General features: G+C 51.5%; 2 protein-coding genes across 4 annotated transcripts in view; one reads left to right on the top strand and one right to left on the bottom strand.

Annotated features, from left to right (window-relative positions):
* The window catches only part of PPARGC1B (PPARG coactivator 1 beta), a 109,936-nt gene extending 96,971 nt beyond the window's left edge, over positions 1-12,965 (top strand). Inside the window, exons 10-12 of one of the 3 annotated variants that reach the window (XM_039239471.1) lie at positions 1,900-2,021; positions 4,533-4,687; positions 5,613-12,965. In XM_039239471.1, coding sequence (XP_039095402.1) covers positions 1,900-2,021; positions 4,533-4,687; positions 5,613-5,713 — 378 coding nt within the window. In that variant the 3' untranslated portion in view covers positions 5,714-12,965. Of the gene's footprint in view, positions 1-1,896; positions 2,022-4,532; positions 4,688-5,612 lie in introns of those variants that run through there. The other 2 variants (XM_039239470.1, XM_039239472.1) reach the window with 2 other exon arrangements.
* Positions 12,966-17,159: 4,194 nt separating this feature from the next.
* Positions 17,160-21,039, bottom strand: part of PDE6A (phosphodiesterase 6A) — a 61,231-nt gene continuing 57,351 nt past the window's right edge. The window contains exons 20-22 of the mRNA XM_039239468.1: positions 20,553-20,636; positions 18,842-18,989; positions 17,160-17,372 (exon numbers count right to left, since the gene is read on the bottom strand). Coding sequence (XP_039095399.1) covers positions 17,293-17,372; positions 18,842-18,989; positions 20,553-20,636 — 312 coding nt within the window. The 3' untranslated portion in view covers positions 17,160-17,292. The remainder of the gene's footprint in view (positions 17,373-18,841; positions 18,990-20,552; positions 20,637-21,039) is intronic.

Below are 21,039 nucleotides of genomic sequence, written 5' to 3'. Positions count from 1 at the left end.
TTACTCATCCACACACAAAGGAATTGGGCCCTGTCCTTCCTAAGGGTCCCCCAGCTTGATCAGGGCCGAGGGACCAGGAGATGCCCTGCCCCTTGCTTCCTACTGACCCCCTAATCTTGCCCCAGTGTTAGTGTGTGGGCCCAGGCTATGCCTGGTGAACCCACTGCCAAGCGCCTGGAGAAAAATTTGTCAGGAATCTGCAGCGGAGAGCTGGAGCCTGCCCCTCCATGTCGCTAGAAAGAAGGGAAGGGAAAGGAAGTCAGATGCACAGAAAGACAAACAGGCTTGCATTTGATTGCTTTCCCGCGCGACTGGCACTTCCGGGCAGAGACAGCGAGGACACACGAAGTGTGCGTACCCCAGAGGTACACAGCAGTCTGCAAGCAGGTCCTTAACAACTGCAGGCGGTGCCCGGTGATCATCTCGGAACCCACGTGCGACCGTCCAGCAGTCGGGCCGTGCCTGGCATGAGCAAGGCCGACAAGGTCCTCATCCCCGTGGTTGGGGCAGAAGGCAGAGAAAGACAACAGACCACAAGCAAAGAATAAACACTGTGATCAGAGATTGGGAGAGGCGCGGTAGGATTAATCACGTCAGGCCGAACTCTCCGAAATAAACAGCCGTGTTTTGACTAGTGGGGAGGAATGTATTACGTGGCGGTCTGGGAAGGGGACATCTGCGAGCAGCTATAGACCCTGACATGTGAAAGGAGCCACCACGTGGTGGAGAGAACCGTGGGCAGAGGCAGGCAAGAACCTTATCAGTTGACGGAGCTGCAGGGAGGCTGGGGGAGGGGATTCCGACGCTGAGCAGAGACCTGCTGTGGCCCCCGGGCCTTGCTTTCCTCAGCTGTGAGATGAGAACGGGATGTCCCCAGAGTCCCTGGCCATAACCTGTTCCCAGAGAAAGCCCGTCCGAACCAGGACCTGTCAGTTTTACCCAGGAGAACACAGCCTTCCAGGAACACAGCTGGAGTTTCTCCAACGGGTCGGAGTAGCGATGGTGTTCCCTGGATCCAAGCACAGATTGATTGTAGGGGAGAGGAGGGGACATTCCAGCCTGGGTTTCTCCCTACCCCTCCCTCTGCCGGGCTCTTCTAGGGGCCCACAGCGTGGCACCCAGCTCACCTGAAGAGACCTCTGAGTCACAGTGTCTACGCACTGCCCTGGCAAAACAGGACAGTGGTGACCCCGAGCCCTGTGCCCTGGTCCCATTGCCTTCCTCCCAGCTCCCTGTGACCCCCCCTCCCACCCCCCCAAAGACCTGGCTTCCCATGCTTGCCCGTTACCATCCTCAGCAGTTTGCCTTTCTTTCTTATTTATTTCTTTTCGAGAGAGAGAGAGAGAGAGGAGCGTGTATGAGTGGGGGAGGGGCAGAGAGAGAGGGACACAGAATCCGAAGCAGGCTCCAGGCTCCAAGCAGTCAGCACACAGCCTGATGCGGGGCTCGAACCTAAGAACCTCGAGCTCACGACCTGAGCCAAAGTCAGACGCTTAACCAACTGAGCCACCCGGGTGCCCCGGCAGCTTGCCTTTCTGTCAGCTCCCCGCTACCCAGAAAACGTCCCAGACTCCAAACATAAATATGGATGCTACCCAGTGTGCAGTTATATTAATGGCGATGCACCCCCCTCCTGTCTCTGTCCATTCTCTGCTCGTTCCCTTCAAGTGAGCAGTCGGTCCCGTCCGATACTCAGCAGCCCCCTCCTCCAACAAGGCAGGCCTTCCGGGATAGGGGTCGTCATCGCCCCCTCTCTGATGCCAGCCCCAGTTGGTGTTACCCACTGAGCTGGGATCGTGGGCTGAAGACTAGGACTGCATAGAACGCCCCCCACCCATCAAGGGGGTCCCAGGAGGCCAGGAAATGAATGGGTCTCCCTGTGTTTCCCTTCTCGAGCAGGGCGAAGGCCGTGTGGTGTACGTTCGCAATCTCTCCAGCGACATGAGCTCCCGAGAGCTGAAGAGGCGCTTCGAAGTGTTCGGCGAGATTGTGGAGTGCCAGGTGCTGACAAGGAGCAAGAGGTGAGGCAGGCCAAGCTATCACAGGGGAGGGAGCGGGACGGGCAGAGGTCCCGGCCCCGGGCTGGCCACACAGAAGACGCCCGAGGAGATTTGCAGAACAAATCTGCGATCCGCAGCCTGGACCTGGAGAGCCGGGCCCCAGCGAAGGTCCTGTAACCAGTGTGCAGCCCAGGAGTGAGCAATAAATGCCCGCTGATGGTTTGCTGGCTGCCAGGCAAATCCTGTGCCTTCTCTCAACGTTGTAACCTGCCTGTGGCATCTGCACTCGTTCTTTCTATTGCTTTCCCTTCCCAGGGGGCTCAGTCACATGCACCGAGCAGCTAGCTAGTCGCAGAGGCAAATCTGCAGGCCACATGTCCGCTTCAGGTTCTCCACTCTGGCGTCGGGCCGCAAACAGCCCCCGGGGGGCTTAACGGCACACTTATCCCGGAACCTCACTGCCCTACCAAAGACCCACACCACTCACGTCCCTCTGTTCCCCAGAGCAGCCAGCTTCAGACCTTTTCTTCTGCTGGGAATCTTGGTTTTTCCCTCCCTCCCCCAGGGAAGCAACGTTCATCTGTCAGGGAAGCCGCAGAAAGAATAGGTCGTGTGTAAACGCACCGCTTAGATGTCAAAGCTTCATCAGAGTTGAAATAACTCGAAAGCATCTCCCGTTGTATTTGCCAACTAAGTTATGAAGGTTTTTAAATTAGAATTTCATAATAATTGTAAAAACTTCAGGGAGAACATTGTTTCTGCATAGGGATCATGACGCACGTCACATCCATTAAGTGGCTCCGGAAAGTAACAGGCGTTGGCAAGGATATGGAGAAGGCAGAACCCTGGTGCGCTGTTGGTGGGGATGAAAATGGTGCAGCCACAAGGGAAAATGGTATCCAGGTTCTTCAAAAAGTTAAATACAGGATTACCGTCTGGTCCAGCAATCCCACGCGTGGGTATATACTTACGAGAACTGAAAGCAAGATCTCAAAGAGATATTTTTATGCCCCTGTTTATAGGAGCGTTATTCATGATAACCAAGAAGTGGGAGCCACCCCGTGTCCGTTGGCTCATGAATGGAGAAACATGTAGTACATGCAAGCAAGGGATTTTATTCAGCTTTAGAAAAGAAGGAAGTCTGGGGAGACTGGGTGGCTTTGCCAGTTAAGCATCCGACTTCAGCTCAGGTCATGATCTCACAGCTCAGAGTTCGAGCCCCACGTCGGGCTCTGTGCTGACAGCTCAGAGCCTGGAGTCTGCTTCCCATTCTGTCTCCCTCTCTCTGCCCCTTCTCCATTCACGCTCTGTCTCTCACTCCTTTGAAAATAAATAAATACTTTTTAAAAGATGATAAAGATGGTACATTGTATGTTCGAAGGTTTTACTACAATTTAAGAAAAAAGTCGTTACACAAATATGGCAGTTTAGTTCTGCGCAGTCTCCAGGACATCAAACGCAGAGAACGTGCAAAAATAAAGCGAGTAGGTTTGGACGTTGAAAGAGGCAGAAGGGGTCCAGCCTTGGCTGGGTTCAGAGAGGCATCAGGAAATGTGACCCAGCTGAGTATTTATTAGGCGCCTAGCGTGGGGAAGCCTGTCGTGAGCAGGTGAGCAGTGGCGGAAGTCCACGTGATCTCTGCCCTGAGGTATGTCTGCCGCAGAGGGGTAGAGGAGTCAGGATTCTTTTTCTTGCTGTGTGGAACTGGCGAGCTGGGGAAAGGGCCGACCTTAGGGCCCCTCTGCCCCAGCACCCTTCCCAAGCAGGCTTCCCTCAGGAGGCAGAGTGGCCACCTGCGGCCCTAGGCTTACCTACCTCCTCTGAGGGAAAGCCTCCCAGTTCCATGCAAAAGCTGGGACACATTCTTTGAGGCTCTGCTTTGGGCGACAGGCTCGTCCTTGAAGGAATCGCTGTGGCCAGGGAGGGCCGGGCGTGTGACGTCCCCTGGTGCCCTGAGCTCGGCCGAACACGTGGCACAGGTGTTAGAGGAAGGGAAGCAGATGCTGAGCAGGCGGGCAGAGAAAGGTTTGCCGTAAAGGATGGCGTGTGTACAGGATCAGCTGTGTTGGGGAAGGGGGAGGCTAAGTTAGCAGCCAAGGTCACGGCGGGCGGCTGGCTTTGAAGGAGGCCTGGGGGTAGCTGGGGGCTTAGGTGCGGCAGGTGCAGGAGAAGCACATCAGCTTTCACGGTGGGGCGGGGCAGGCGGCCCGAGTTCGAATACCCCTCCCTGCCACCTGCCCTGGGGCAAATTCTGAACCGCAGAGTCTGTTGCCCTCATCCCTGAGCAGGGAGAAAATGCCAGTAGCCACTTGCAGGGTGATCCGAAGCGTGAGGCGCCTGCTCTTACTGTTCTCACCCAGTAGAGGGCAGCCTAGCAACTGCTGTCATCTGCATTCGGTGGGGGAAGGGGGGTGCCAAGTGGCCCAGGTTACTGAATCCGCGTGGCTTTCTGCTCCTCCTGTAGTGATGGGTGGTCTGAGAGTGTGAACCAGGCTGGCCCAGTAACACGCTCCCCCTGACCTCTCCCCACAGAGGCGAGAAGTACGGCTTCATCACCTACCGGTGTTCTGAGCACGCCGCCCTGTCTCTGAGGAACGGCGCTGCCCTGCGGAAACGCGACGAGCCCTCCTTCCAGCTGAGCTGCGGAGGGTTCCAGCACTTCTGCTGGCCCAGACACACTGACTATGGTAAGTGCACAAGGCCCCGCCACCTTCTGGTGAGACCCAAGGCGTAAGGGGCACTGACCGCCTTTAATGAAACCCAGATGCAAGGCCCCTTCTGGACCCAATTCCCACACCAAGGCTCTAATGTGCCGATTGGTATAACTTTGCAGCCGCTTCGCCTGGAGGCCGCCATCTTGCTTTTCTTCTGGTCTCTGGTCCTTCTTGTCCTCTCCCAAGACTGGTACCGAAGGGGACATTCAGGCCTCCTGTGGCCTCTTGGAAGGCCCAGTCTTGTGTTCACAGCCAGCTGGTAGAACTATGGTGACTCTCTTTGACCTCACCGGCCGGTGGCCTGCACTGACGCCTTGAGGGGCCTTCCATGGTGCAGGCAGCGGGCAGCCTCGTCCATTAATGGGCCACAATGAAATAGTATTGTCACCGTGCCCTCACCATTTGGAGAGGAGTTGGTGAAGGACAAAGAAGTATAATTTAGGAGAGGATTATCTGTTGAGGAGAGCCCGCCACGGGCTCTGTAGAACAAGGCTGAGTGTGAGAAAACCCAGGAGCACGTGGGATCTGCTTCCATATCCACATCCTAGCTCTGTTGGCCACCTTACGTGACCTCCACAGTGGTTTCCTAACGGGCAAAAAGCTCTTGCTTAGGGAAGTAGATTTATAGGATATCGGAGCCAGAAGGGAGCTCTGGCATGCTCTGGTTCAGGCCACCCCGTTGTAGAAACAGGGTAGCCGAGGCCCGGAGACATCGATGACAGGGCAGAGGGGTCATAGTAGAATGGCAAGGGTGGTTCTTGTTGTCTGGTGCTCCTGGGGGCTGTGGGCCACAGGTACTCCATGGGGCTGACCGCCGTGGCAGATTTTCTGATCACCTGGCCTTTCTGGGTGGCTCACTGCCTTCCCCTCTCACTGACTCCTCCACCCCCCTGCCCAGATTCCAATTCAGAAGAGGCCCTTCCTGCATCAGTGAAAAACAAGTACGAAGCCATGGATTTTGACAGCTTACTGAAGGAGGCCCAGCAGAGCCTGCATTGATAACAGCCTTAACCTTCGAGGAATACCTCAATACCTCAGACAAGGCCCTTCCAATATGTTTACGTTTTCAAAGAAATTAAGTATACGAGAAGCTGAGAGAGCGAGCGCATGAGAGAACACACGTGAGAGAGAGACTTGAAACTGCTGTCCTTTAAAAAAAAAAAAAAAAAATCAATGTTTACATTGAACAAAGCTGCTTCTGTCTGTGAGTTTCCACGGTGTTGATGTCCCACTGCCACTTAGTGTCCTCGCTTCTGGCGGGTGGCCCCGGGTGCGCCTCCAAGTGCTGGGTCCGTCACCCATCTCCCCTTCCGTCCTGACCGACTTCCCTCGTAGACGTGCAGCCGTGTTCACCATAACTTTCTTGTTCGTAGTATGTGATGATGAAATTGTTACTTGTGAATAGAATCAGGATTATAAACACATTTTTAATTGAAGAAAAAAAAAACAAAGTATATCCTTCCAATAACGTATTTATGGCTCAGATGTACTGTGCCTGGGATTATCGTATCGCTTCCTTGATTTTTTAACTATGCACTGTCGTGAGGTGTTTGCCATTGAGCTGCTCCGCTCCCTCTGCCGGAATGTTCGAGAGGCACTTGGGTGCCCGAAAGGCTGGTCCCCAGGGAGGTGCGGCCTGCAGCCACAACGAGGGGCGGAGGAGAGAGGGTTCTGGGACTTCCCTGCCGTGCTGTGCCCCATGTCTCACTGGGACTCGCGGGTGGGGCCAGTTACAGTCCAAACCATCATCTGGTGCCCGCTGGTGCCCAGAAGCTCGCGCCTGGCCTGGGGCGCTCAGATCCTGGTGGACCTTGTGAGGAAGGCAGGGGAAGGCTGCGTTGTTCTTGTGTGTCCGGGTGAGGTGGGCAGTGCCCCAAGAGGTGAGATGACTGGCCCCAGGTCCCACAGCCAGTGAGAGGGCAGAGCAGTGCCCCAGCCCAGGCCTCCCGATTCCTGGTCCCATGTTCCTGCAGTAGCAGGTAAAGATGTAAAGTGACAGGGACTGGGGCAGGCGCTCTGGGGGCAGCCGTCCTTCTGGGGGCCAGCCACCGACTCATCCCACTCCACCCCCCCTTGTCTTTCCCTCTTCCTCCCTTGGAAAGTTGTTTCGGTGGCATGGGGCAGGGTAGCAGGAGGGCATGTGAGGGCCGAGAGTGGCTAAGACCATCTCCAAGGTCCTTTGCGACCCAGACAGCATTCTGATTGGGCTTTACTTTAAGGTTTACGTTCCCGAGTGACGTCAGCCCATGTCCAAGGTGGGTGTTCTGCAGGTGACTTGGGGGCCGGTCGTGAGGGAAGGCGTGGCCAGGCTGGGTATGAGCTCATGCTTCTGCTTCAGACAGAGCGGCTCCCATTTAATCTCGTGCATATATCAGGGTCCCTTGGGAAATTTTTGTATTGAAAAAAGAAAAGAAAAGAAGAAAAGTCCTGCTTGCTTTAAAAATGTTTGAAATTGACTCATTAAACTAAACAGGCTAATGTTATCTTTTGCTACTGCCAGGCTTAGAACTTCGAGAATTCGTAGTTGATTTTTTTTTTTTAAAGATTCAAATACCTTAGTAGGTATACTGGGCAAATGAGCTTGTCCTGGGAGGTGAGAATACTCCATGCCCATGGAGAAGGCTGGAGGAAACAGGCTTTAGAAGGAATAGGGAATTTGAGTTCCTGGGTATCAAGTCACTTGACTGCTCTGGGCCCCAACATTCTTTTCTGTGAAATGGTTGGATGAGAAATAGGCAAGTTGATCTCTAAGGTTCCTACCAGCTCTGAGAGTCTTAGCTTCTGTGAAGGTGGTATCTAGCTCGAGATGGCAAATACATACGTGGCACATGTACCACTACTCCTTGGCCAGTGGCAGACATAACTAATCGACCACAGCACTCATGTCCTTTGAGCTTGATCATACCATTAGAATCCTCAACACAGTGCTCTGGGCAGCCATTACTAACGGATCAGAGTTTAATTTGGTCTGATCTTTGAAAGGTTCCATCATACAGAACCAGATGGTGGCTGGGTTTCATGCAGGCCCATCCCTGTCTATGGGCCGTGTTCTGATCTGTGAGAGAAAATTCCCCTAAAGCCATTCGTTGGCAGGACTCCCAATAATACTGTGACTCACAACCCCCACTTGATTGGCCAGAGCAAATGGAATAGCGGACGTGACATGTCTGAGGGAGGCGGGGTTTGTGAAGATGAACCAAGAGGAGGGACTATCCACAGCACAGACCTGAACGTCGTAAATTCCTTTAATAGCTGTTCACTGCCTAGCACACAGTGGGCATATAATAAATGGTTATGGGATGCAAAAGAATAGAACTTAAGTCTGCCTGCTGCCCCTGCTACGTCCTGATTTGCACCCAGGAGTACACTGAGGTTTCATCCTGTGGAAGCCAATAGGAAAAAACTCTAGATTCAGAGTCTGGAGAGCTGGCTCCACCAAGAACTTAACTTTGTGACCTTGCTAAGTCACAAAGCCCCTCCCCGAGCCCTCTGCCCTAGAAGGAGTTGAACTAGAGGTGGCCTAAACCCCTCCTCCTTGCAAGTATTTGCAGGCTTTCCTCTCTTCCGGGTCAGCTGAGGCTACCCTTCCCCTTCAGATTAATACAGGGCACTTGAGGTTGCTTAGATCACTGGCCCTTGAGCAGAGCCGAGATCTGAGCGTGGTGCTGAGAGGTAATGTACCTGAAGTCAGGGCTGGCCATGGGCAGGAGAGGGTGTCTGCCAGGAGCGTTGGGCAGTTTCCGCTTGCCGGTCTGTCCACAACAGGCTGCAGCTTCTAAGGTTAACTCACCCTGCAGACAGCCTCCATCCGGAAGACTCCTTCAGTGCTGTGTGTTCTTAACCAAGGAGACTCCAAGGTCTGTCCGGGAAAACGAGTCAACCTTGGCCTCTTGCCCACCGCATTAGGGAGGGACCCAGAGGGAGCAGCTGCTATTGGCAACCATCTCATTGTAGCTCTGTCCTAGTATTTGCTCTGGGTGATGTTTACATGTGATTGCCATAAAAGCTTACTGTAGACTGTGTCGACCACTGCCCTCACTGGGCAGGTCGTCCCGTCCATCTCTGTGCTGTGCTGGTGTTTCCAAAACCATCTGAACCAACCGCTAAGTGGAATTCTTCCATCTCCTTCCTCAGTCGGTACGAGGCTGGATCAGAATCCTCATGCTTGGGGGTTCTGGTTACCGAAGGAAAATGCATCAAAGAGGTAAAGAATATGAGTGGATGGAGTGCAGAGAAGGCCCCCTCCTGGCTTAGCCCTTCACGCCTTGCTCCCAAGCCCAGAAACTGGTCAGAGCACGAGTTAGGGGTCTGCCCCTGCGGTGAGGTCTGGCAGTACTGTGTGGTGACTGTGCTCAGGAGGGGCAGGGATTCGGTGGCCTTGGGGACAGGAGGAAGACGAGAGGTGAGCTCTGAGCTGCAGACGCTCAGCGCCCAAGTCCTGATGTAGGAAGAGATGCAGTGAGAAGTCTTTTGTCGCACAAAGCCTCCACTTGTTGAGGTTTTGAGAGCGATTTCTTCTAGGCATGTGCGCCGCGTGCACTGGGGCAAGTGGTGGCTGGGGGCGGTAGGGGAGGGCACTGACACACGGTCCTTCTGCGTGGACAGGTGAGAACCTCAGCCCAAGCCTTGCGTTCAGTTGAAATCACAGCTGAGCCCGCGGCTTGAGAGATGGGCCGTCCCAGCTGTGAAGCAGAATCAGCCCTGAGGATTGGTTGATCTGACTTCGGTCAAAACTGCAGGATTTTTCTTAGCATCAGAAGTATAGCAGCTACCCTCAGACCCAGGGGAAGAAATCATATGTACGGTAGCAAATAAAGTGAACCTCGTGGTTTTGTTGGCCAAAGAAGAAGGATCCCTGACCCCTGTCCCCTTCCCACCGCGGCAGAAGGAAAGCACCTAGAGCTTACATGCAAGATGTTTCAGCTGGTCCTCAAGTCAAGTCCCCGGGGTGTTTGCCCATAAGGCAAACAGGGCTCCAGGGCTGTTTGCTGAGTCCGGAAGTACAGGGTAAATGGAGGGAGAGCTTGGGAGCTGGGAAGCCCACAGGAATGCCCATGGCCCTAAACAGACGCTGGGTGTGGGGAGCCTCCTGGGAACCAGAAGTGGGCACAGGATGACACTGCATTGAACCCATAAAAGCACTTGGAGAAAACCACAACCCTCTGCCTGGCTCCGTGTTTCTACACTGGCAAATACGGGCGTCCTTTGGCTTCAGTGAGGTACGCTCCTAGGGACTGGGATGGGGTGGGGAGCGGGGCTGGTATGAGGGAGGAGAGAGGTGCCTTCCTAAGGAGCAGCAGGAAAGCCAGTCCTAGGGCTCGCCCCTTGCCGGCCCTTTTGCTGGAGGCCCTAGAGATAGGGAACGGTGAGTTTAGATCTCGGTACCTATTTTTATATATGTATAAAAAGTTGAAACAGCCCAGCTGACCAAAGTGGGTTTATAGAGCAAATCATTTAACTATAAGCCATCTCAGTGAGAAACCTGATGTTTCTTCCTTGCTGTGGGATCTGGGGCCTGTGTTCCCTCATCTATTGGATGGAATGAGCACTCAAGTCCCTTTCGAACCTGATAGGCTCAGGCTTCTGCTGCGGGGCATCAGGAATCCATCACTCACCTGTGAAACGAATCCCGTTCTCTGGCTGCGCCCAGCTCGTGTTCAGGGTGAGAGTTCTCTGCAAGGTGACCCACCAGCAGCAGATTCGAACCCACAGTGGTCCTGGCCGAGTGACCTTGTATGAGGAGGCCTGCTCCCCAGGACAGATCTAAGCCATAGTTTCTTGTGGGGATGCTGAGAAGTTCAACCCCAACTTGGCTAGGTGGCGATGTCAAATCTCACATTAGCCTCGTCGTCGTCCTCACTGAACAGCTTTTAATCCGAATGTTGTGACCGCTTGGCTGTTTCTCTCTTGCTCTCAGACAATACTAGCAATACACTTGTTGTTGTTGTTGTTTTTTCAAAAGAGCTTAACTTAGGCACTTTTCACCCATTTCCTTCAAATGATTGTAAAACATATGGGGCAACAGGAGGCATCGACCACACTGCGTGTGTTTAGGGCACCTTTTGCTTTTGGTTTCTTTAATAATATAGCAGTGGTGGCTGAGGCTTTGAGACCCCGGGGGGCGGGTTTTCAGAGATTCCGTTTCATCAGAATGCCTTGCACATCTGGAAGCAGCAGGAAAGTCCAACTGCCCAAACCGGGGGCTTGGAAAATACGGTTTTGTAGATGGTCAGCCCCCGGGCAGAGCAACACCACAAAGACATGTTTATATCATTAGAACCTGCTCTTTGCTGTCATGTTCTGTCAGAAGGATCCTGCAAGGACACCTCACAGAGCCTCACAAAGCCTGGGTGACTTTTGAAGGGATTAGTCAGTTTCCACCTCAGCACTTTGCCTTATCAACGTCTGGTCGCCCTCTAGTGGCCAAAGACCGTACCCACCAGCTACCCAGATGGAAGGCAAATAAATCTTTTCGGCGGCCACCTTGCTATCCAACACCAACTTTGGGAATTATATGTAACGGCCTGAGTGAACCGTCTATGTGTTTAGAGCCCAGTGTTATACCAGTCAGAAGACTCCAGAAGCAACCATTTAGCAGACTCTTGCACAGACCGAGAAGCACACTAGTTATCCTGTGGGGAAAGGAGACAGGAGAGGACCCTGTGTCCAGGTGCCCGGGAGGGGTTTACTCTAACTGCAATACTGGCAGCCCAGCTGCTGACCTTGTTAAGTGAACCTCTGCTAGGTGGCCTGCACTGTACCCTCGGGACAAGCAAAGAGGTTGAGTGTGAGGATACTGGGGGGCGGGGTGGGATGGGGGGGCTGGCCATGGCCTTTGATATGGTCCACTGAATAGCCAAACAGGTTTTTTTTGTTCGTCCGTTTGTGTTTGTATTTTGTATTTAAAAATCTTGTCAAGCGTTTTTGTGTTAGGAATAAAAAGTCATAAACTATTCCCAACTTTGTTTCTTAAGGGGTGTTCTGATTCCAACGGAAACAGGTGGGAAACCTCCAGGGGCATGTGGTCAGGGTGGTCAGCGGAACGGGGAGGTGGACCACTTGGATTTCCAGATGGCTTCTGGAGACCGTGACCATCCGGAAGTCTGGCCCCGTGAGGGCCGCTCTGGAAATTCACACCCGCCCCCTTGTGCCACGGTGTTAGCATTGGCTTTGAGCATCTGCTTCCTCCAGAGGGAGCTGCTAATGTTGAAATCAACTCACGATCCCTCTCCCCAACCCCAGGTTTCTAAAGAGACTGTGTCTGTAGCTAGCCTTAATCGACTGGGCGAGGTGGTCCCTATGGTCCCTTCCAGCATTTCCAAATCTTGGACTCAACTCCTCTTCTCTCGGTGTGACCATACAGCCTAGAGAATTCTGAGCAATAGGGAGCCAGGGCTTTCCCCGGCTCTGTGACAGGGTCAAACCAGGGAATGGCTAAACTTGTCAGGTTTGGGCATCCCCAGGGGTACTACCGTAGGGGGCATTATTTATTAGGAAGCTCAACAAGGTAACTACAGCCTGGGGTGCGTGAGCGCAAGGCTGTGTGTATATGTGTGTGTGTGTGTGTGTGTGTGTGTGTGTGTGTGTGTGTGTAGGTGTGCCTGTCTGCACGTGTGCACGCCTGTGTTTGTGTGTATGTGTGGAATTACATTGATGCATTTCTTGAGAAAGGTGCAAGAATTTCACCTACACAGAGGGACACATCTGCTTTGTTATTTATAATAGAAAGCTAAATTTTAATTTTTTAAAGGACACTGCTAATGATTGAGAATCGAGTTTTTAGTTTTGCTATTTTTTTTAATCGGTAGAGGATTTTTATATATTTTTTCCATTTTGTTGGGTTGTGTCCTTATTTATATAAATACTTTATCTGTAAGAGGCAAGGAAGAAACCTTCTTTGCTTTTAATTATTGTGGTTGTCATTGTCCCTGTTTTATTTCCGGTGTGATTTATCCGTCCTACCTTCTAAATGAGAAACTGTTTTCCTGTATTTGTACATTGTCAGATTCTATAGTTTCATAGATAATTTAACCAAATTGCTCTATGTATTATTCTTCCGTGAGTATAAAGTTCTATTTTAACGTCTGTAAATACTTCAGAACTGGCTTCTTTTCTCAGACTCCCACTGGGGAGTTATTGTTTACATCACAAAAACTGTAGAATCTCTATGCTCATGTACTGTAAATAGTGAAGTGATCTGCTTATAAATAAACTGAACAAATACACTATGGAGATTAAAAAGAAAACACCACCCACAGCCCCATTTAGGTGTGTCTTTATTCTGTGTGCTCATTGAGGGCCACCCTGGCCTCCACGTGGGAAAAGGATTCTAGTTTCAGGGTCACTTTCTCAGAGAGGACCTGGGTCACTCAGGATTGTGCAATCCCCAGGACTCTCTGGATTCCCTTTTCCTTCCTTCACAGCACATTTCATGGCCATTATGCCCCACTCCCGCTCAATCTCCCACAACGGCCATTCCAAGACCAGCTTTTTGCCATGACTTTTAGAACGCTCTCCCGCTTCCTGAACGAGGACCTCTTTGTCTGGCTATATCAACTCTTCCACATAGGCGCACGAATGACACAAGCTCAAAGAGAGATTTTGACATTATGTTTTCAAGAAAAACACTCACCAATGGACGATGACAATATGGTCTCTGGTAAAGAAAAAAAAAAAACAGTTTCTGGTCAGACCTGAATTATGTGCTGCATTTGGGTGAATTTGGAACGTTTTCCTTTGCTCATTTCTAGCAAGGGCAGTGAAGGAGCTGTGTCTTCTAAGGCTCTCCATCTTGGATGTCTTCAGTTTCATGCTCTCTCGACTGTAGCTTTTATTTTGCCCTAAAGCTGCTTTACCTTTATTTTTTTTTTATAAAATTTTTTAACGTTTACTTATTTTTTAGAGAGAGAGAGAGAGAGAGACAACACACGAGCGAGGGGGAGGGGCAGAGAACAAGGGAGACACAGAATCTGAAGCAGGTTCCAGGCTCCGAGCTGTCAGCACAGAGGCCGACGCGGTGCTTGAGCCCATGAACTGCGAGATCATGACCTGAGCCGAAGTCGGACGCTCAACCAACTGAGTCACCCAGTCGCCCCTTAACTTTATGTTTTAGGTGTAGTTTGAGTGCAAGATACCCATGGATATCCATGTGCCCCCAAAGGGCTGAAATGTTGGTGAAGAAAATCACAGATACGCAAGACCAAGCACAACAAGCCATTCCATTCTGTGTTACGTGCAAACTGTTTTCAAGTAGTTTATTTCCTACATAAACTAGCTCTCATTTTCAGGTGATTTATTTCCTCAATCTGGAGACGGTTTGGATTTCTGGAGTTGGAAAGGAACACATCGTGTTATTTCCCATTCGAATGAATGGGATGTATCCCCTTGGCAGCAGGGTTCTGTGACTTGAGTTCGTCTTCCGAGAGGTTATCCGTGTGTGATCGCTCAATATCTGTCACCCCCTTACTTGATGGTAACATCCAGGAAAGTAGGGCTGCTGTTCTGTCCATGGCAGGGTGCCCAGCCCTATTAGGAATTCCTGAATAGATGAGTGAGTGAATCCTGTCTATGGCCTGATGACTGACTGCACACAGCTAGGGAGGCCACCAAGCCACAGAGTCACAAAAATAATCCCCTCAAAGACACATTCAATGGTGCAAGACCCAGCACAGGAGATTTAGAAGCTTGAGACCTATACTTGAGACCCAACTCAGCGCCTTCTGTATTATGCAAACCGGGACAAGCCACCTCTCCGGCCCCCGGTTTCCCCGAATATGAAGCAAGATGCATTGCTTATGGGGACTCAGAGGTCCCATATGTTCTAAAAAGGCTGACTGTCAGAAGCACTATGGTGTGGGGAAGATGGGTACAAGCCAGGAGGGTGGTGTCGGGCTGTTTGGCTTTGGGTCTTGCCTCCACCTCTTACCAGCTGGGTGTCGTCAGGCAAGTTTCTTAATCTCTCTGAGCATCCTCATCATGTGGTAAGTGGGGCTAGTGATAGTCTCCACCCTGTAGGGTTGGGAGGATGGAATTAGATCGTGGACCGTACCTAGGACATCACAGGAGGCACTGAATTCCACCTAAGGTGCAGTCCTTGCACATGGTCTCCTTGCTGCTAACCAGAGCCCTGTGAGATGTGTGGCGAGGCTGTGACCCTCATTTGACAGATGGGGAGAACTGAGGCCGGGAAGAAGGGAGGGAACCTGCCCAAGGAATAAAGTCAGGACTGGAGGCAGCATCTCTGTTCCCAGGGTGGCCCTTGCCCTGCTACTTAACCACTATATGCGGCATGCCCAGGGACATGTCTCTATTTAAAGACCACTGCTCTGAGAGTGTCAATTTCCAGAAAGCAGGACATCTAGCTTGAGAGTTAAAAGATGAGGATTCAAGACCCACCTGTCCAGTGACACCTTGACTAGCAAACATGGTTGGGGCTCCTATGTCAGGCACCGGGATTGATCAGGGGAAGTCACAGGGACATGTGCAATGCACGCTGTGTTCTCTGTGACTCTGGGCATCTGCTTCTGGAGAGAAGCCAGGGAACTGTGCCATGAACTTGGCCCAGCTCATCTCCTCACTGGCCTCCAGTTTCCTCATTTAGGTAAAAAGGGAGGTTATAAGAGGTCCTGGTTTGCAATTTGGAGAACCCTCTGGCCCTTCCTCCAAGCAACTGCTTTAATACGTTGGCTTCGGATTTAAATAGATTCTGTCTGGGAGGAAGAGGAAGCTCTAGAGCTTATGGCCACCTCGAGGAGAACCGAGGACAGAGGACCTTGTCAAATGCCACCACGAGGAGGCAAATGGGTTAAATCCAGAATAAGGGACAATTGACAGTCTTTGTGCCACAAGTCACTGGCAAAGGAAAAAGAGGAGGGAGCACTTTTGTGGATTAAAAGAGGCAAAAGAGACCTAACAGTGAAACTTAAAAGTGAATCTTGTGGGGTGCCTGGGTGCCTCAGTCATCTAAGTGTCTGACTCTTGATTTCAGCTCAGATCATGATCTCTTGGTTCGTGAGTTCAAGCCCCGCATCGGGTTCTGTGCTGACAGCATGGAGCCTGCTTGGGATTCTCTCTTCCTCTCTCTCTCTGCCCCTACCCTGCTTGCACAGTCTCTTTCTCAAAATAAATAAACTTAAAAAAAAAATAAACCTTAAAAGTGTGAAACTTGTTTGGGTAAACCAACTAATAAAGACGTTTGTGCGACAACGAGAGAGGTAATGAAGGATGATGGGTGTCGCCAGTTGGGTTCCCCAGAAAGCAGCCTTGGCAGTGGTCCTGGTCTGCAGGATGATTATTAAGGAGTACCCAGGGGACCCACACCTGGGGCAGGGAAGGGAGGGGGGAGGGAGAGAGGGAGAAGCTGAGCTGTGATGGAGCCCCTGCGACAGCCGTGGTGACCCCACCAAGAGTCCTGGAACTGGAGTGGCCCTGTGGAGTTGTCCTGTGTTGGACCAAGGCGGCCAGGCCTTAACACCTGGCGTAGGTCCGTCATTGGGCATAGGGCATCCCGGGAAAGGCCGTGACCTTGGGTAAAGGATCTCCCTGTGGCTGAGGGAATCTCCAAGGGACAGCTGCGGGGACCATATGTCCTTTGCTCTTCAGGAAAGGGTCTGCACACCTCATCACAGCATCGACCACCCTGGATATGAGGCATTCATTTGCTGCATGTGATAACGGTGTGGTTATATAAGGAAATGCGTGGATGCCGTTAAAGATGTGTAATGGAGGAATAAAATGATACGTCTGAAATTTGCTTGTAAATATTTCAGCTAAGGGACACCTGGCTGGCTCAGTCTGAAGAATGTAAGACTCTTGATCTCGGGGTTGTGAGTTTGAGTTCTACATGGGGTGTAGAGATTACTTAAAGGAATAAACTTTAAAAAAAAATACCATCAATCTGAAAAAAAATGACTTCAGCTAAGGGAAAAATGTAAAGGGAAAAATGAAATGTAAAACGATGGATGAAACAAATATGGCAAAACATTTTTAAAGTTTTTTTAAAATGTTCATTTATTATCGAGACAGAGCTAGCGTGACTGGGGGAGGGGCAGAGAGAGGGAGACACAGAATCTGAAGCAGGCTCCAGGGTCTGAGCTGTCAGCACAGAGCCCGACATGGGGCTCGAACTCGTCAACTGCGAGATCATGACCTGAGCCAAAGTCAGGCGCTCGACTGACTGAGCCAGTCAGGCCCCACGTGGCAAAATTTTAATACTGGAATCTGGGTGATGAGGCAGGGAGGGAGCATTGTACAATTCTCTACTTTTGAGGATGATTGACATTTGTTATAAGAAAACATACAATGAAAGTATAAGAACAAAAATCATTCTAAGCAAGCAGGTGAATCTGGCCCTGATGAAATGTCTGATGTCTGAAATCTAAAAGGTTGGTTTTAGCGCAAAAAACAAGTACTCAAAACTGAAAAAATGATGGAAAGAAAACCACTAGATATAAGCTGAATTCTCGTTCCACTTTCAAACTCTAGGACTCTTACTTCTCAAGGTTGTTGGTTTTCCACTGGCTTGGGGAATCTCTTTCCACGAGGGCGGGGCCCTTCTGGTGAGTGGATGTCCTGAAGGGCTACTGCATGCAGCAGGACTTGGATGCTGGTGCGCCCCCTGCTGGACCTGGGTTCCCCCCGGGCTGATTGCCCGCGGCCGCTGCAATCAGACAGGAGAGAGAATACACCAGGTGAGAGGAGGCTGTCGTCTGCTTCCCTTTCGCCCTGGTTTAGACCAAGAGTTGCAAACTCAGGGGCTTTCAGAGGCCAACAGATAATCACACGTGCAGACGGTGAGCCAAGTGTAAGGAGAATCGAGAAACCAAGACTGCTTCTCTCCACAAAGAAAAAGAGCAGCACTAAGGTGATGATAAATGGCCACCAGCAAGTGGCACCACTGTCGGGGTGACAACAGTCAGTCGTGGAGACTGCGGCAAGCCCGAGAGATCTCCTATCCTGTCTGAAGGGGACATTTGCCACTCAGCTCCAGCTAATTGTTGTCCTACAGAAAAGCAGATGGGTGTGGCCAAATACAGATCATTTTTTAAAAAGAAAGGAAAGAAAATAAATGTTTGAGATTTGGATTTTTAAAATATGAAATGTCCCAGTTTTAAGACGTGGACAGCAAAGTCACGCGAAAAGAATGCAGGCTACAAGTTTGCCCAGACATGCCACTAGCCCAGAAGGTAATTTGCAAATGAGAAAAAGATGCTCCTTCCTGGGGGCACTTTATGGCCATTTCTAGAAAACTAATAACCACACAGACCTATGATGACTGTCACGTATAGGACATTAGGGCTGTGCAAACAGCACAACTTGCAAAACATAAATGGTGACCCCACATTTGCAGCCACGAGGTCGGAGTCACCCCAGAATGCCCAGAGCAAAACTGGAGTCATGACAGTGTCCGCGTTACCCATGTGGGTAGAGAGGCAGGTGTGCAGAGGGGGGACATCGGAGGGGGGCCAGGACTACATGTCAGGTCCTGTGAGGGGACTGGACCCACGCAACCAGTAAAAGAAATGAGGGAGGGAGAATGTGCTCTCGATTGGGAGGAGCTGGAACAAGCATCCCACTTGATTCCTGAAGGCAGGGCTAGGCCACTGGGTGGAGGTTTCAACAAAGAGAAGAGCTGCAGTTCAAGGAAGAGCTTTCTAATAGTGATCCTGAATGAGGATGTTCGGTACGGTAGTGAGCCCTCCATCACTGGTGGTGTGCAAGGAAAGGCTCACGCTGGTATAGACAGTATTCAAACATCAGCCAGAAGGCCAGAAACAGGGCCCCTAAAATTCAGCCAATAATCCTAGGTTTTCTCCTTTGCCCCTGAGTCCACAGCCCTGGAATTGGAATCTGTCCTACATGGGTCAGGGGACAGCCGGGATCCTTGGTAGAAGGTTCTGTCTTGGGAACTGGGCTCTGTGGCTCACTAACTGTGTGGCTTGGCCACGGTACTTCATGTTGGTGAGCCTCAGAGCCCGCATATGCAGAATGAGGGCAATCAGAGGTGGCGGGGACGCTGCCTCAACGGGACCACACGTGTGATGCCCTGAGACCCGGCCAAGCATGTTGTGTTTTGTGGGTGGGGACAAGGTCTCCTTGTCACACACACCCCCTCCCCCGGGCACAAACCTTGCTTGGCTGCCTGCTGTTTCTGCTTCTCCTCCTCCAGCGCCTTCATCTTGGCATCGTATTCATCCGCGAGCGCCTTCCACTCCTTCCGGTTGTTGGTGATCCCATCCAGCATGGGAGTGATCTCCTCGTGGAAACGGGAGAATTCCTGGAAGAGAGAGAGCCTCTGGTGCGGGGGGCCATGGTCAGGGTCCAGCGGAGGGAGAATGAGCTGCCTGGGGTGATGGGCTTCCTTCCCATCACCCAGTGGTATGGATGCTGATGCTTGGGGTGGGGGGTGGGGGGGGTGGCTTGCAGGCAGCAAGAGCCCATGCATCCCTCTCCTGCCTAAAACCCACCTGGGGCAGCCTCATGTCCTTCACCTGGCCTCCAAGCCCCTCCAGATCTGCTGCCCTTACCCCTTCACCATTGTGAACCCTCTGGGTAAGCAGAGTCCCCTATTAGAAGCTCCAGAAGCCTCTCTTCCACATCTCATTTCATTGTAATGATGCCTTTTGCCCACCTGTCCCAGGGGCTGTGAACTTGGAGTCAGCAGGGACAGCGGCGCCTTGTTCACTGGGGTGAACAGACAGTGTCTGGGACATAAAGACACCAGAGAACATTTGCTGAGTGCAATCGGGATTTGTGAAGGGGATTCTTAAAGTCTCTTAGCTCCAAGACTACAAATAATGCCTCGAGCACAGCACATCACAGTTTACGAAGCGCGTTATCTCCTTGGATCCCCAGATACTCCTGGGAGGCGGGAAAACAGGATGTGTCCTTCCTGGATGTTCAGGTGAGGGAATCAAAATGCAGGTTGATGGAGTAGATTTGCTCAGGGTGAGAACAGCAAATCCAGGGCCACGGCGGAGTTCCAGCCAGAGCCGGCTGTGCGCAGAGCTGCCTGGGTTTGGACCCGGCTGTGCCACCAGCTGTGTGACCATGGCGCGGTGACCTACAGAGCTCTGCCTCAGCCATCCTCTCAGGGCTGTGACAGCACATGGAGGGCGCTCAGCCTCGCCTACCTGCTTTGATAATATTGCTGATGATGGCAGGGAGCACAGCCACTCTGCGTTTGTTGCTCAGAGCACCCCAGTTAGCCATGTAATGACAGAGAGGCCCTTGCCTGCTCTGAGAGTATGTCCCCTTCTCCCCAGCACAGCAGACAGCACCCTAAATCAGGGGTCAGGCATCCTGCCTCTTGTCCCATTGTCGCTGACCCTGTCATTTCTCAGCTCCGACCTCTGCCTCCTCATGCGTAACATGGCCAAAATAAAAATAACTAGTGGGAGGCGGATGGTGGCACAAACAACACGGAGTTGGGAGCAGTGGATTTTCAGGAAGAGGGCTCAGCCTGTGAGCAAAGGCTCAAAGGAATTCCAGGTTGTCTTTTGACAGTTGGGTGACCTTCACCCTAACTTCCACCAACTACGGAAGTTAGGAGGGCATATGTCCTATGGCCTCCCCGTTTCCTGTCTGAACCCAGACTTAGTCATTTGTCCCTATGGTGTTGAGCAACGAGAGTGCGTGAGGCCCCAGACTCGGGTCTGGGTATATAGCCACTCAGGCCCCCCACTGGGCTGTCCTGAGGACCAAATGCCATTGCAGATGAGAAGCTCTTTGTAAACTCTCACCCGCTGGTCACTTGCCAGCGTTTATGATTCCTGGTGTTGTTGGGAATCCCGGGTTTACCAAAGACACCTTGCTGAGCCTGAGAAAGCAAAGGACCCACCTTGTAGACGAAGGTGCAGACGAAGTCAATGAAGCCGACCTGAAGCTTGGGAAGTTCATCCGCCTTGTTTCTGTCCATCATGGGCTGACATGGGGGAGAAAGAGTTACCTGTACGGGCTCCTCCTGGCATGATGCCAGGACCTACCCTACCTGTGAAGCATTCTTGTTCAAAACAAAACAAAACACCCAACTAAACCTGAGCTCATCAAGTTTCCAGATCTGACTGCCAGTTTGCAGGAAATATGGGGATAAAGGAACATATTAAATAACACCATGAGGGTGCAGTCAACCAAATCCAGAGCGTGGGAAACTATACAACAGAAGACCCCCGGTCTTCCAGATATAAATACATGGCATATATATATTAAAAAAAAAAAAAGAGGAGAAAATTGATATGTATTGAAAGAGACTCAAGAGATCAAGAGATCAAGAGACATTACAACCGGAGGGAATATGGTCCTTGACTGGATCCTGATTTGAACGAATC

Source organism: Hyaena hyaena, unplaced genomic scaffold (genome assembly GCF_003009895.1).
Source record: "Hyaena hyaena isolate Hyena2069 unplaced genomic scaffold, ASM300989v1 scaffold_157, whole genome shotgun sequence".
NCBI lineage: Eukaryota > Metazoa > Chordata > Mammalia > Carnivora > Hyaenidae > Hyaena > Hyaena hyaena.
Note: the sequence above shows the minus strand (reverse complement) of the source record. Positions and strands in the feature narration are given on the sequence as shown.